This window comes from Panulirus ornatus, chromosome 31 (genome assembly GCF_036320965.1).
Source record: "Panulirus ornatus isolate Po-2019 chromosome 31, ASM3632096v1, whole genome shotgun sequence".
Lineage (NCBI taxonomy): Eukaryota > Metazoa > Arthropoda > Malacostraca > Decapoda > Palinuridae > Panulirus > Panulirus ornatus.
In genome coordinates, this window is record NC_092254.1 from 2,686,764 (window position 1) to 2,701,498 (window position 14,735).

General features: G+C 41.9%; 1 protein-coding gene across 4 annotated transcripts in view; it reads right to left on the reverse strand.

Annotated features, from left to right (window-relative positions):
• Positions 1-1,435: 1,435 nt before the first annotated feature.
• Positions 1,436-14,735, reverse strand: part of LOC139758690 (COMM domain-containing protein 4) — a 77,015-nt gene continuing 63,715 nt past the window's right edge. For 3 of the 4 annotated variants that reach the window (XM_071680318.1, XM_071680319.1, XM_071680320.1), the window contains 7 exons: positions 8,938-8,969; positions 8,356-8,427; positions 8,074-8,139; positions 7,089-7,128; positions 5,960-6,160; positions 4,390-4,545; positions 1,778-3,558 (listed from right to left, as the gene is read on the reverse strand). In XM_071680318.1, the coding sequence (XP_071536419.1) occupies positions 3,518-3,558; positions 4,390-4,545; positions 5,960-6,160; positions 7,089-7,128; positions 8,074-8,139; positions 8,356-8,427; positions 8,938-8,940 (579 nt within the window). In that variant the 5' untranslated portion in view covers positions 8,941-8,969 and the 3' untranslated portion in view covers positions 1,778-3,517. Of the gene's footprint in view, positions 1,604-1,777; positions 3,559-4,389; positions 4,546-5,959; positions 6,161-7,088; positions 7,129-8,073; positions 8,140-8,355; positions 8,428-8,937; positions 8,970-14,735 lie in introns of those variants that run through there. The other variant, XR_011714908.1, reaches the window with a different exon arrangement.

Here is a 14,735-nt window from a genome sequence, read left to right on the forward strand (position 1 = left end):
ACAGAGATGAAGAAGAACTATTTAAGAAAAAGCATATGGTGGGAGTATCATGTCAGTAGGGAGCTTCTCTGTCACTGGCATGGAGGATGAGCTATAAGCTTGAAGAAGTTGCTTATCTGCTTAGAGAGTCATCTCTCCCAGTGCTTCTTGATACTCTTGGCGAGAAAGTTCTTGAGGAAGTCACAGGAGGGCCTGCAGTCATTGTTTGCTGCATGGATGATGTAAATAAAGATTTCATCAAAATTTTCCTACACCTGGGATAGCTTCATCAAAGGTAATTCAGCTGTTCCATCATCCTCCTAATGAAATGTCCACAGCTAAACTGACAAAGACTTTTGTGTCAATATCATCTTCAGTTTCTACTTCATTGCTACACTCAATGGTACCAACCTATAAGCAATTCTTAAAGGCAACCAGTTGACACCAGTTGACAGAAACTCTCATCCTATAACGAGGACCATCATTGTTCTTGTAACTTCAATTCCAGTCCTTAACTAGAGGGGTGAATGATAAAAACATCCAGCCTAGCCAAGATAAGCCTGACAGAATTAGACCAAGAATAATACTCTTCCACTTACAGCACAGCATATCAGAAGTCAAGCTGTTCCATACCTGAAGTGGGAGAGTTGGTCCCATTGTTGTGACTCATCTGAGTTCCCCTTGAGTGGTCTCATCTGCCCTAGCCTAAGCTGGATGTTAATCTTATTGTGTCAAGCACGACTTTTCCCAATATAATAACATGATGGCACAAAAGGTCTTCCAAACAATCAGCAGCTAACTACCTTCACAATGGAGTGATGAAAACCCAAAAGCAATTCTCAAAACATTTTCAGAAGAATATCTACATGTTACTTCGGCGCATTTAGGTGCAAGAGAAAGCACTTATTCAGCATGAAACCAGGAAGTGTGAAAAGACTGAAAGTAGTCTCAGCAATAATGAACAAGGGAGAATACAGATATAAAAATGATATGAAAGAGAAATGGGTAAAAGAATGCAGAAACAATGAAAAAGACAGAAAAGTAAAAGTTCTGTTTGAAGTATAGTTGCAATGCTTCCATAGCTGACCAAAGCCAATCAGTTCACTGTCTATATGACACTACGATAAATAGGTTAAACCCATACATATATATTTTTCATACTTGATCACTGTTTCCTGCATTAGTGAGGTAGATCTAGTAACAGACAAAGGTCACATCTGTTCACATCCATTCTGTAGATGTCATGTGTAATGCACTGAAACAGCCCCCTATCCACAACCAGGCCCCACAATCCTTTCCATGGTTTACTTCAGACACTAACACAGGAAACAGTGGTCAGGTACGAAAAAAAAAAATGAACATTAACATGAAGGCCTGAATGATACGAAGGTAAAGGGTGTAAATGACACTTTTCTGAAGATTAGTTGTAATTATAGAAAATATGTGAATATAGAAAGACGTGATGATTCAGTGTTTTTTTCTATGATGAACTGTGCTAGTAACAATCACACAGATATACTGTAAATATACAGAAATGTAATATAAAGATACCTTAAAAGATCCACCTGACTAAAACTAGCAGTACCATGGTTGGACTCATACTTCTCTGGACAGATGAACTAAGCTGAAAAAAAATCCAAAACTCCATCAAAATCAAATTAAAAATATGATTTATTTTTATCATGCTACAGTAATCAAATTGCCACCAGATGGTGGAGAGTTGCAACACTGTAAAGCTATCACATAATTTCAACTAACCTTGGCCAATACAGTTCATGAGGAAAAAGAATATAAGAAATACTGGAATACATTTTTAATTATGAATGTAACAAAAAAATCCAGAAAATCAAACATAAATTAGAAATATGACATTTCTTTTTTATACCAAACCTACCTCATCGGGACAATGAAATGACTGGAATTAGCGCTATAGCAATAATCAACTATCTTTCAAAACTAGTAGATGTAAAGTAGATATTAATGGAATGGAAGTTAAGTTTCTGAAATTCTTTCAAAAAACTTATTACATGAGAGTACGTCTTTAATGAACCTGTGGGGACAAAAACATTCACTAATTGTTGACGGAGCTTTAATTTGTTAAGAAGTTGAAATATGCACTTATAACTTTAAAACTATTTAACGTTTTCACATCATACGAAAGTTTCAAGGATCAGACGTAACATACTTGTAACTATTTGAATGACTGAATGAAACTAGGAGTTTCTTGTGCTTATGATATAAATGGAATTTTTTATATTTGTAAAAAATATAATCAAAGTGGTTGCCATAAATATTTCATAAAGTGATTGGGGTTTGGAGGTTTATTTTCCTCAGTAATCCAAACTTGTCAATATAAATTCTTAGCAATTCAAATTCACATTTTCACTTAACTCCAGTAAGTATTAATCACTATGAACAAAAGTAATATTGTTACAAGAAACCTGGTAAACATATGGTTATCCAGAACTTCAATTCCATGACTTTTGAGATCTGTTTTTCTATTTATTCATGATCAACCGATGACCAATTTCTATGACAGAATTTTAGTGTTTCCCAGGACTCTTCTAAAGGTTCCTGAAGCCCAACGACGTGCAGACTCTTTTGAAGCAAGTTCTTTGACGAGACTGTACTCCCAATGATACAGCCTTGCCAAAAGAGACTTTTCACTAGCAGTATAACCTCATGCAGGGGGAGTATGGTAACGCCACTCAGAATTGTTAAAAAAAGGATAACGAAAGTTTCTTGTTAACACTTGATTATGTAGAATCTTGTTGATTTATAGTAACCAGGAACCTATTAAATTAACTACTGCCCATGATATGATCATCACATTTACATAGAACTTAGTTCACACATAATTACATTTGATGTATATTTACCCAGGACCTGGTTACACATGATTAGGTAGGACCTGAATAACAAATGGTTATCTACGATCCAAGTCAGTATGTGATAACTGCAACCCAATTTACACATTATCAAAGAACAGGTCAGCTAATGAGATAAAACCTGATCAGTAATATAACAATCAATACTCTGGTTAACATTTGATTACTGTAGACTTGGTGAAAATATGTTTATCAAGAATTTGTTAATATAGTTTTCACAAAGTAATTTGTCCACCCTCATATATTTTCCATGGTGATGTCAAACTTACATATTAGTACTATGTCATCTCTCCTTTGGCCTTGATTAATGTCTGTAGATGTCTGGGCATGGAACTGGCAAGGTTCCTGAAGTATTTTATGTCCATGTTTTGAATCCACAGAACCTTGATCTGTATGAAGCAAGGTACGGATGAGGTGTTGCAGAAAACTGCTTGACTTTCATTTGGTTACAACAGTTCTTGATTATGTTAGGGTAAATAAATTCTACATTAAATAGTACAAACTCTAACTATTTAGTATAACTACCAAACATTTCTTACATTGGCTTTCAAACTAAATCTCAGATATTATGATGATATGTAACCACATTTACCTCCTCCAGATTCATCACTAAGTAGATCAACCTCATCACTGAAAGCAAGACGATCTTGCTAATGAATGCTTTCCATTACTTGCCTTGCTTCTGTCAGCTCTGGAAAATGAAAAGTGTACATAAGCCTTACATACACATTCTGTGTAGAGAGAGTACTACTTTCAATTACTCTAGTAAAAATTACATTTATGTTATGGATTCTCTATTTCCCCAACTTTAACAATTCTGTCCTGAATCCCATATGGTTTTATCAATGAAATGAAATTTCAGGAAAAATAAAATCTAAATCAAAAGGCAGAAAAGGGCTACCAAAACTTTTATATGTAGTAGTGTTGGAAAATAGTCTATTATACAGTAAATATGACTACTGTATGGTTTGAGACTTCTAGTGTTGCATTTCAAATTTCCAAGGTAAATAATGTACAAGTTATCATGAGCATTCAGCTTTAAGAAGTTTCTTCTTGTAATGTCATATCTCAGGTAAAGTTATACAGATCATGCAGTGATGCAATACAAGCTTGGTTCATACATTTCTGATCCATATAATAGGGATGAGGTCCTAAAAATGTAAGCTTTGAAAACTGATAAACTTTTCTCTATTGCAGTCTAAAAAGCACGAGATATATTCTAAGAATACAATGGATAGCATTATGAAAAGGTCAAATGTCCTCCTTTCATCAAGGTCAGTGTAAAGGGTATGAATGCATCCACCTATATATCGAATAAATCATGTAATTAATATTCACTAAAATCATTTACTGAAAACTCATGCTCCAAATTTGTATTAATTTTGAATGTGCTAGACCATTAATCATGGGAGTTTACGAATTATAGAAGCAGAGATTCTATAGATTTCTGACATCTAATCTTTATTACAGATGCATAATGGAGGAAAGAATGTTGACTTTGGTGGTAAAAAATAAGACTTACCATGAATAAGAGCGTACAGTTGGGCAGGTGTCATGTTCACAGTGGTGGAGGGGCAACTGGGTGTCCCCTCTTGAAGACTCAGCTGTACCACTGGCTTCAGATTTTCACCCACATTTACACCCACAACTTGACAAGACCAGCTAACATTTCTTCCAACTGAAACAAAAAAAAAGGTAACAAAAGTAATTCTATATAGAAAAGTATGGTAAAGATAGGCTGAGACACAACAGTTTGAGTAAGTCTGAATGGGAAAGTCCTGGATGAAGTGGAATGCTTTAGGTATCTGGAACTTCAACATGGCAGAGCAGAAACATGGTGGCTAAAGTCAGCCACACCGTGAAAGAAGCCAAAGGTATTGGTACATTAGAGAGCATGTGGAAGGAGAAGTCAGTGTCTGTAAAGGAAAAAATGAGGGCATAGTAGTTCTAACAGCATTTTTTGCATGGGAGTCTTGGGTCTCAAATGGAAAGGAAAGATAAATGGTAGATGTGTTGGAAATTAAATGTCCTAGGATGATATGTGGCATGATTTGAAGGATCTTGTAAGTGTCATGGAAGGATGTGGTGGTAAAAACAGTCTGACTGAGACTGCTGACCAGCTGTGCTGAAATGGTTCAGTTACTAGGAAAGGATACGAGAAGGAAGACTGACAAAGAAGATATAAGTGTTAGACATGTTATGAGCAAGAGGAAGGGGAGACCAAGGAGAGGGAAGGATGGAGTAAGGAAGACTCTGTGATATCATGTTCAGAGCTTTCAAAAGGATGAAAAGAATGCACTAGATAGAATGAAATGGACTGATTTGGTATGTGGGGGCAATGTGCTGTCAATGGGTTGGGCCAGGATTATGAAGTGGTGTGGACAAACCATGCTGTGATTAGTGTGGCTTGGCTGTGAATTGTGGGCTCTAGTTTTGGTGTATTCTGCATGACAGCTAAAGAATGGCTGTGTGCAAATGAGGTTGCTGTTTGAATTTTCCTGATGCTACTACCTCTCTATGGCAGGGAAAGGAATTAGGTATAAAATAGAATTATAGTAATAATAGTAGTTTTAATGATGATGCAATAAATCATATTGTTATGTGCTTGTCTATCGCAAATACAGTTATAATAATAGTGAGAGTTAAATCTTCTTTAACAATTAAATACCTAGTTATGAATCGGTGGACCAAGATATCTATATTCATCTGGTTTTCCAGATTTTGTGTGTGCTATTACTGGGTCTACTGTCACAGCCCTATTTAAATATATCTTTACAGAGAGATTTTTTTGAGGTATCTGGCTGCTGTTCTTTTAAACAGTGCTTCTGAGGGTCATATCAACAATCAGACAGGTACTGCCCAGCCTGCAGCAAGCATGTATATTATCAAAAAATCATCTATCAAGGATAACACCTCCTAAATCTGACCAGAAGTTCAAGTAAGGACCAAACAGAACTGTTAAAATAAATAGTAAAAATCAAAGACAAACCTATACAAAGATAAGTACATGTTATCATGAAAGTCTTTAGTTTTACATCCAAGTTTTCATGATTAGAAAGAAAAGGCCAGCGACCAGCATAAATAAGACTAACCTTGAAGGCTGGTATTCTTAAGCTGGATTAGGAGCTGAGCTTGGTGTTCACTGTATACTCTAGTGATGGCAGATGCATGTTCCTTTGGCAAACCTAGTTGCTGTAACTCAGAGTCCAACACAGGGGGAGCTACAGCAGCACCAGCAGCACTCTCTAGCACCCATCTTATAGCAGCTACTGCTGCTTGGGCCTCGCTCTCATCTGTGGGAAGAAGCAAAGCATATATTCTTGTGTTTGTAGGCCGTCTGTTGCTGAAGAGAGGGTTATATATATATGTGCTGGGATGGGGGTAGAGGGGTTTAAACTGCATGGTAATGATGAGTTAAGCGCTCAAGTGAGAGGTGAGGGGAACTGACAGAGTGAGCGCTAGGGTAAGGATAAAAAACACATGCTAATGGTGTGCTGAGCAGTAGTATGGAGCTTAGATACAGATAAGATGAAATGGAATGGAGAGGGACCAATTATCACTCATTCACATGCACATGGTTCTACTAAAACACAGTTGAGCAAACACACAGGCAGAAACAGGAAACAGTGAAACTTATGTAGTACTTAAGGCACTACAATGGCATCCTCAAAAATTCTAGTTACTACAATAGGTGTAAAACACTGAGTGACAACAAAGGAGTAAGGATACAGTGCTGCTGATCCTTTATAGGCATAAAAAACACACACAATCATAGGATGCACATTCATATATAAACAAAGCTGATAAAGATTTAGAAGGGATGAACTGCAAAGAAGGAATCAAGTGTTTAGACATGCACACTCTGGATCATAATTACTTTAAGACTTTCAAATCACAATGATGTAAATATGGATATGCTGTCAGATCCAAGCAAGCACCACATATCCAGGGATCTCAAGAAGAAAGTAAGCATAACATATCATGGAATCTCATAAAGAAACGAAAAAAAGAGAAGTTAAGAAGCATGTTTGATTTTTACCTTCCCATTCACGAAAAACAGAGTTTAGGCAAAACACTTCATGAAACATATAATTGCAAAAACACCGATAAATAGATATTGTAAAACAGATAATGAGTTTAAAGTATGAGGCTAGACAAATATCAACACTACAAATCAAATCAGGTGATCAAACATTCTCACCTGTTAAGAGAGAAACTTACCCAGTTTAGCATCATTGGCAAGCTTGGTGACCACTTCATACTGAAATATCAAAACAAGAGTTGTAATCAATATCTGTGGCTTTTGGCTCATGGCTATAGCACGAGTAACAAGTTGTTAATGCACAGTATTTATGTCTTCACAAGGATTGTTATACAGTCGTCTCCCTCTCTAGTAAATTGCTCAAATTTATATTGCACATACGAGAGCTTTCCTTTCTATATCACACTGAATGGCAAGGCCCCTTACTCTAAATATCACATGACTTTTGTCTACATGGGACAATACTGAAGTTATTCAAAAAATGACAGCATTTCAGTGAGCCAAAACATGTCGGTATAGCTCTACATTTTCTACGGTACAAAAATCCATACAGCAAAGAACCTAAAAAAGTTGGTTTCATAGGTGGCTACATTCACAAAATACTCAGTAAATAGCTCAATTTTAAAAACTTATACTGCATAGTAACTTTATGAGCAATCTGCCTACTTAACATCACCCATAAATATACAAGTACGGAAATCAAGTGACTGTGGGAAAATTATAGGTATACTTGATGTCAAAAGAACAGCAGACAGCAGACGTGTCATGTGATTCTGACCAGCCTGAAGGAAGTGCTACATGTGGTAAAAAGGATGGAAAGGATGTGGGTCTCCCTGAAAACAGAGAAGGGAGGTCCAGGGAAGGAACCTACAATGAGGGACACCTCAGGGGAAAATTACTTACAGTTAAGGCTGCTCAACGTCAAGGTACTTACAGTGAGGGCTGGCCTAAGGCATGGTACCTGCAGCAGGGGCTGCCACCAAGGAAGGTACTTAAAAGTATAGGTCGGCCCACGGAAGGGTACTTAAAGTGAGGGCTGGCCTAGGGCAGAGTACTTACAGTGAGGGCCGACCCTGTCTGTACAGCAGGGTGCTTTAAAATGTGGCCCAGTACAGGGCAAAGCAAATACAGCGAGGGCTGGCTGGCCCGAGGGTGGGTACTTACAGGGAGGGCGGCACCGCAGCAGCTCTTGGCCAACGTGCTCGTCACTAGACGCAGTTTCACAGACGACTGTGGAAAGGAACACCCGTGTGAGGTTGAAAATTGGAACCACCAGCCACCACCATCACCACAATATCCACCATCCTCTGACCACACCATCATGGTCACGACCATAGCAACAGCAAATACAGATCATAAATGTCAAACCACTGTTTCTCAATAACATGTACATTAAGATTAGTTCCATAAAACCATCATGTAGTCTAGTTTATTTGGGGTCCTTACCAGCTTGGAGAGCGTGGCAATCTCGGCCAGCAGCCAATCTGGACAGTCTACGTCCCAGCAAAATCGGAACCTCTGTGGAAGAAAAGTGACTAAGCAAACAACGGTTCAAGAGTCCAATCAGATCAACACTATGAGGCAGCCAATCGCACTGAGTTAAGTATTGTAACAGCTGATCAGTGAATGTATCTAATGATAAGCCAACTAACAATCATTGAGTTAATTAGTAGGCAATAAATGACAGATAAACAAAGAGCAATGGCAAATTACAGACAAAAGTTTAACGCTTGCTGGAGTAAGGCAATTCTTTCTGATCCCATAATGTCATTACATATTCTGGTTCAGACTAATCAAAGTGCTTTATATATATATATATATATATATATATATATATATATATATATATATATATATATATATATATATATATATAAAGTGCGTACAATGTCCTGCTCCTGGATGAAGCGCAGCCTCGTCTATGCAGGAACCCATAAATCATTATCATATAACAGTACTATCATCAGATAATAGTAATAACAATGATAATAATACATTTACAATACTCAAAGTTGTTATATTACTTACCATTGTGAAGATATGTCCTCAAGATTAAAGATCTGGAATATAGAAAAAAAAATAAATTCATTAGATTTTCTTTCGCCTCCAGTGGAAGGAAAAACTGGAAAGTAAAAGGGATGGTAAACATAGACACAGTGATCGTGTCTACTGATACCAAGTCAAGCCTATACAAATATGTTTATTAATAAGATCTTCGCGAATAACTCATTTGACTGATAATGGAACAGCTGAGATCTTTGTTATTCTTCTATATTTCCTCTACCATCATACCGTTCCCCTGGTCATAACACATTCAACAACCCCCCCAGCATACGACTCATCAAGCCAACACTTCACACAACCCATCCCCCTGGTCAGCATCTCCCATCCCCAAAGTCAATAATCAAAAAACAATATGCAGTAGCATTCTCCACCAGATATTTCTTCTTAATAGAGTAATGACATGTGAAATAACTCCCTCTTACATTAGACAATAAGGTGATGGGCCCACACGTTGTATTAAATATCTCAGGAAATAACTGGGATCAGTAAACTGGCGGGAACATCTAACTAAATAATGTGAGGCTGTGTTGTTCAAACCAGCAGGCCACACACGTCCAGCAAGCAGGCCACACACGGCCATCAAGCAGGCCACAGGTGGCCAGCCAAGCCAGGACTGGCACAAAAAAAGTGGTTGGCCACAACTCATCAATAGTGGCGGGGCGGGCAGGTTGTATCCATCTGGGCGGCGGAAATCAGGTTTGGTGGGAGTAATCTTGCGACGTTAGTGGCTAAGTTGGTTAGTGACGTCCCACCTCCCGCTTTCTTGCTGCTGCTGCTGGTCCAGCCCTGTACCCGACCACTGTCCTGACCCCTCCTCCTCCTGCTGCTGGTCCAGCCCTGTACCCGACCACTGTCCTGACCCCTCCTCCTCCTGCTGCTGGTCCAGCCCTGTACCCGACCACTGTCTTGACCCCTCCTCCTCCTGCTGCTGGTCCAGCCCTGTACCCGACCACTGTCCTGACCCCTCTTCCACCTGCTGCTGGTCCAGCCCTGTACCCGACCACTGTCCTGACCCCTCTTCCACCTGCTGCTGGTCCAGCCCTGTACCCGACCACTGTCCTGACCCCTCCTCCTCCTGCTGCTGGTCCAGCCCTGTACCCGACCACTGTCCTGACCCCTCCTGCTGCTGCTGGTCCAGCCCTACCTTGGTCGCTACCCCAGACCTCCAGTCCACCTCAAGCACCGCCCAGCAGTCCAATGGGTCAAACACAAGTAATTATCCCCAGACGCTACACTTGTCGTCCTATAATACTCTTATGATCATAGTCACTCGTGGCCGTGGCTCAGGTAACCACAGCAGTGCATCAACCCGTCAAGGGGAAACAAGTCTTCCTGTACGTTAACAAGAAGTTACCATCTCGAGGCGCTCCGTCTGTCGCCTTAGTGGGTCAGCCCAGCAAGACGTAGTCTGTATTAGACATTCATGCCCACCTGGAGACGTACATATGTATACTGGAAGGATTGTAAAGTATACTGAGAGATATATAGCCCTAGAGTAAGTATACAGAGTGGATGTGTATGCTCCAGAGTGACATATACGCCCCCAGGGAGTTGTATGCTTTCGGAGACTGAGTGTATACACGTCTGGGTCACAGGTATGCTGCAGGTAAGAACAACTCTAAGTCAGGGTGTGGGAGGTGCTGGAACAACGGGGTGAGGATGGGGCACCGTCTGGGGCGTGGGTTGTAGAGTGATGTAATCAGGATCGCGTCTCCTGACTACCACACTTACCACCACACTCGTCTGTACTTATGACGTCACCACCCTACCCACCCCGCCCTAACCTATCATTGCATCCACATGTAAAGTACAATACTTGTTACTGTCCAGGCACTTACCCCAGCCCTCCGTCACTGTCCAGGCACTAACTTCAGCCCTCCGTCACTGTCAAGGCACTAACCCCAGCCCTCCGTCACTGTCCAGGCACTAACTTCAGCCCTCCGTCACTGTTCAGGCACTAACCCCAGCCCTCCGTCACTGTCAAGGCACTAACCCCAGCCCTCCGTCACTGTCCAGGCACTAACCCCAGCCCTCCGTCACTGTCCAGGCACTAACCCCAGCCCTCCGTCACTGTCCAGGCACTAACCTCAGCCCTCCGTCACTGTCCAGGCACTAACCCCAGCCCTCCGTCACTGTCCAGGCACTAACCCCAGCCCTCCGTCACTGTCCAGGCACTAACCCCAGCCCTCCGTCACTGTCCAGGCACTAACCTCAGCCCTCCGTCACTATCGAAGCTATTTAGCATCTGGTAAGACAAATGATCTACCTAAAACTGACCCAACCTTAAACCTTCCTTTAAAACTAGACTTGTGTGTTCAAAGATTTTGGGTCGAAACACTTTTGAGAAATTACTTACTTCTCAGAGAAACGACAAATAACTTTAAAAGGTCCATTGTGAAGCCAAGGTGAGGAAATTGAAAGACTTCACTGAGAATAACTCACAAGAAAATCTAACTGAACGAATGTATATGGAAATGTAAATAAGTGATGATGGCCTGACCTTTGACCTGACCACAGCATCGGGTCACAGGTCAAGCCTTCATGACCATGGGTCTGGTCGTGCTCAAGGGTCGCACCTTTGGGCCTTACCGTTGTGCTCAAGTGTCGTAACGTCGTGTTAAAAGGCTTAAGAAAACAGATACATAAAAGGCCTTCAGTGTGTAAGGCGGCCGTTGGCCAGTGACGACGTCACAATGTCTTGGTCGGCAGGACTGGGTGGCAGTGTGTCCTGGTCGGCAGGACTGGTGGGTGGCAGTGTGTCCTGGTCGGCAGGACTGGTGGGTGGCAGTGTGTCCTGGTCGGCAGGACTGGTGGGTGGCAGTGTGTCCTGGTCGGCTGGTTTGGTGGGTGGCACACGCTCAACACTACAATAACACCAGCTGAGAGAGAGATGACCAGTAAGGCAGAGGAGAGAGCCAGAAGCATCCAACCAGAGAGAGAGAGAGAGAGAGAGAGAGAGAGAGAGAGAGAGAGAGAGAGGGCGCCACTCTCAGTAAAGCAGGCAACACTAACAACAATGGCTTCCATCCCTCAGCACCACTCCAATATTTCCTCTTGTTAATGTGGTAGTGGTGGTGGCAGGCCGGACACTAGGTGGTGGCAGGCCGGACACTAGGTGGTGGCAGGCCGGACACTAGGTGGTGGCAGGGTGGACACTAGGTGGTGGCAGGCCGGACACTAGGTGGTGGCAGGGTGGACACTAGGTAGTGGCAGGGTGGACACTAGGTGGTGGCAGGGTGGACACTAGGTGGTGGCAGGGTGGACACTAGGTGGTGGCAAAACCACTGGTGTAAAGATGTACTCCAGGAACGACTCATATAGTGATGTATGAGTATAATGACATGCTTTAAGTAGGACTGTTACAGTGAGATACATAATGATGAGAGTTAGGGTTACAGTGTTTTAACCATGGGTCAAGTTATAATAACTGAAGTTGTTCTGACTCAGTTAACGCAGCTGAAGTTACAGCTGGCGAAAGTTGATACAGTTACTGGCGGATGAAGTGACTAGGAAAGGAACTGACTGGCGACCAGATGACGTGACTATATAGCAAAGTTACCGACCGATGACATTTCTAGCGAGTGAAATCACTGACGCATGACATTTCTGCCGAATGAAGTTAGAGATCAGTGAAGTTAATGACGCATAAAGTTAGATAAATGTCTTGAAGATAAGGAGTGTGGAGATGAATAATATCATTGCAAAGACTAACTTCCGATAGATAGATAGACAGACAGATAGATAGACAGACAGACAGACAGACAGAGATAGATAAATAGATAGATAGATAGATAGAGAGAGAGAGAGAGAGAGAGAGAGAGAGAGAGAGAGAGAGAGAGAGAGAGAGAGAGAGAGAGAGAGAGAGAGAGAGAGAGAGAGAGATAGTATGTGTGTGTGTGGAGGGCCATGAATACGAAAATGCTAAAATGGAACCCGGTTTTATGGTCTCAACTGTTAAGTTCCCCTCCAGCCAATGGGCCTGACTTTCTTTCCCGGTTATGCAACGGAGACACTGAAAGTTGGGTGGGGTTATACAGAGGGGATAAAGAGGTGGTCATATTATACAAGTGGCTATATACAGGTGAGCGGGTCACTACCAGGATGTATGGTATACATGAGGATATACAGGGAGGCCAATCATGCAGGGGATACACAGGGATATTCTAGTTATACGGGGATATACAGGGGTGGGTTACGTATTATGAAGAATACGGAAGGCACATATATACAGCTCAGTATATCATACAGGGAACGTTTACAGGTAGAAATGTCTTTGTGGGGAAGAATATACAGAGACTGTACCTAACATACAGGTAATTTGGTTTATATATGTACACGAGCCACCAGGGAGACATGAAGGGGTAAAAGTTACCTTACAAAATAATCAGTAAAGGTCATACGGAGGTAAGCAATACTCACTCCTAAAGGAACGAATGTGAGGGAAAAAAAGAAAAAAGAATAGGCGTTCTTGAGCAGTGGCTTACATTGCAAGGGAGAGAGAGGCAAGGCAATTGTTGTGTGTGTGTGTGTGTGTGTGTGTGTGTGTGTGTGTGATCCGTCCACCTTCCTCGTTGGGGTAATCTATTTCCACCAAGACCAGAGTGCCATACCCCCTCCCCCTTCACCCCCGCCTCCTTACCCTGAGATAGACTGATCCAGCTCCCCCCTCCCTCTCCCCCTCTCCCTCCTCACGCGTCAACCAGGTTCAATTGTCAACCATTCACGGGGGCGAAGTTCATCAGCATAACTCGACTGTGGATGACTTTGGGAGAGAGACGTGGGGGCGCAGGGGATGCAGGCTGGCTGCCTTGCAGTGCCGGCACTGGTGACACACCGACACCGTCACTGCTCTACAACGGCACAGTCAACGCTGTTATACACAGTAACAGTGACACTGCGAATATCATCATAAGGTAAACAGACTGGGAAGTGTAATCACGTAATACCTGGGTATGGTCACTTGCTTCATCAGTCGAGAGATCACAGGATATCCGACTGAGACGCATATATAACTGTGGTTATCAACACAGACTTTAAATAACTTCTGTGGCAACATACAACGGCGAATGGAGTTCCATCCAGAGCCACAACACACATCATTGTGATGGAAGGTCGTGTGTAGCGTATAAGGAAGGAGGAGGGAGCTTGGGCACTACCTGTTGGCTGTAACTAGAGACGGAAAGGTTGACAATGAGGTGGTATATTGCCTACTGGCTGTAACTAGAGACGGAAAGGTTGACAATGAGGTGGTATATTGTCCACAAACATAGCTGAGAGATGTACTGTACAGGAGGCACATGTGCCACCACAGCTATACAGTGTCTGAGGGTATAAGACAACAACAAATAACTACAGCGGGATAAAAAAAAAGACTGAAAAAATATTGTGGACAAAAGACAATCGAAATCTATTCATAAATCTGTCAGAAGTGAAATATTGGCTGAAGCGAAGATCATAGTAAAGGGTTCAAGTGGGGAGAGTTATAGAGGGTTGTGCACGGATACCTGAGGATCTGAATGATAAGTTCGAAGGTGTTGTCACACTGGGAGAAACTATAGCCCAACACCACCGACCTGGAATGGAAGCAGGTGGTGAAAATCAGTAAAATATTCCTGCTACAGATTGGAGTCATGTACGGCTTATGGTCGTCCTGAAATGTTTGCGCCTATGCTGGAGACTTGAGGAGATATATGTGAGGACCCACGTCGCTGGAGGAAGGTAGAGTGCCACACGGGCACACGTCATGCCAATCTTTAAGAAAG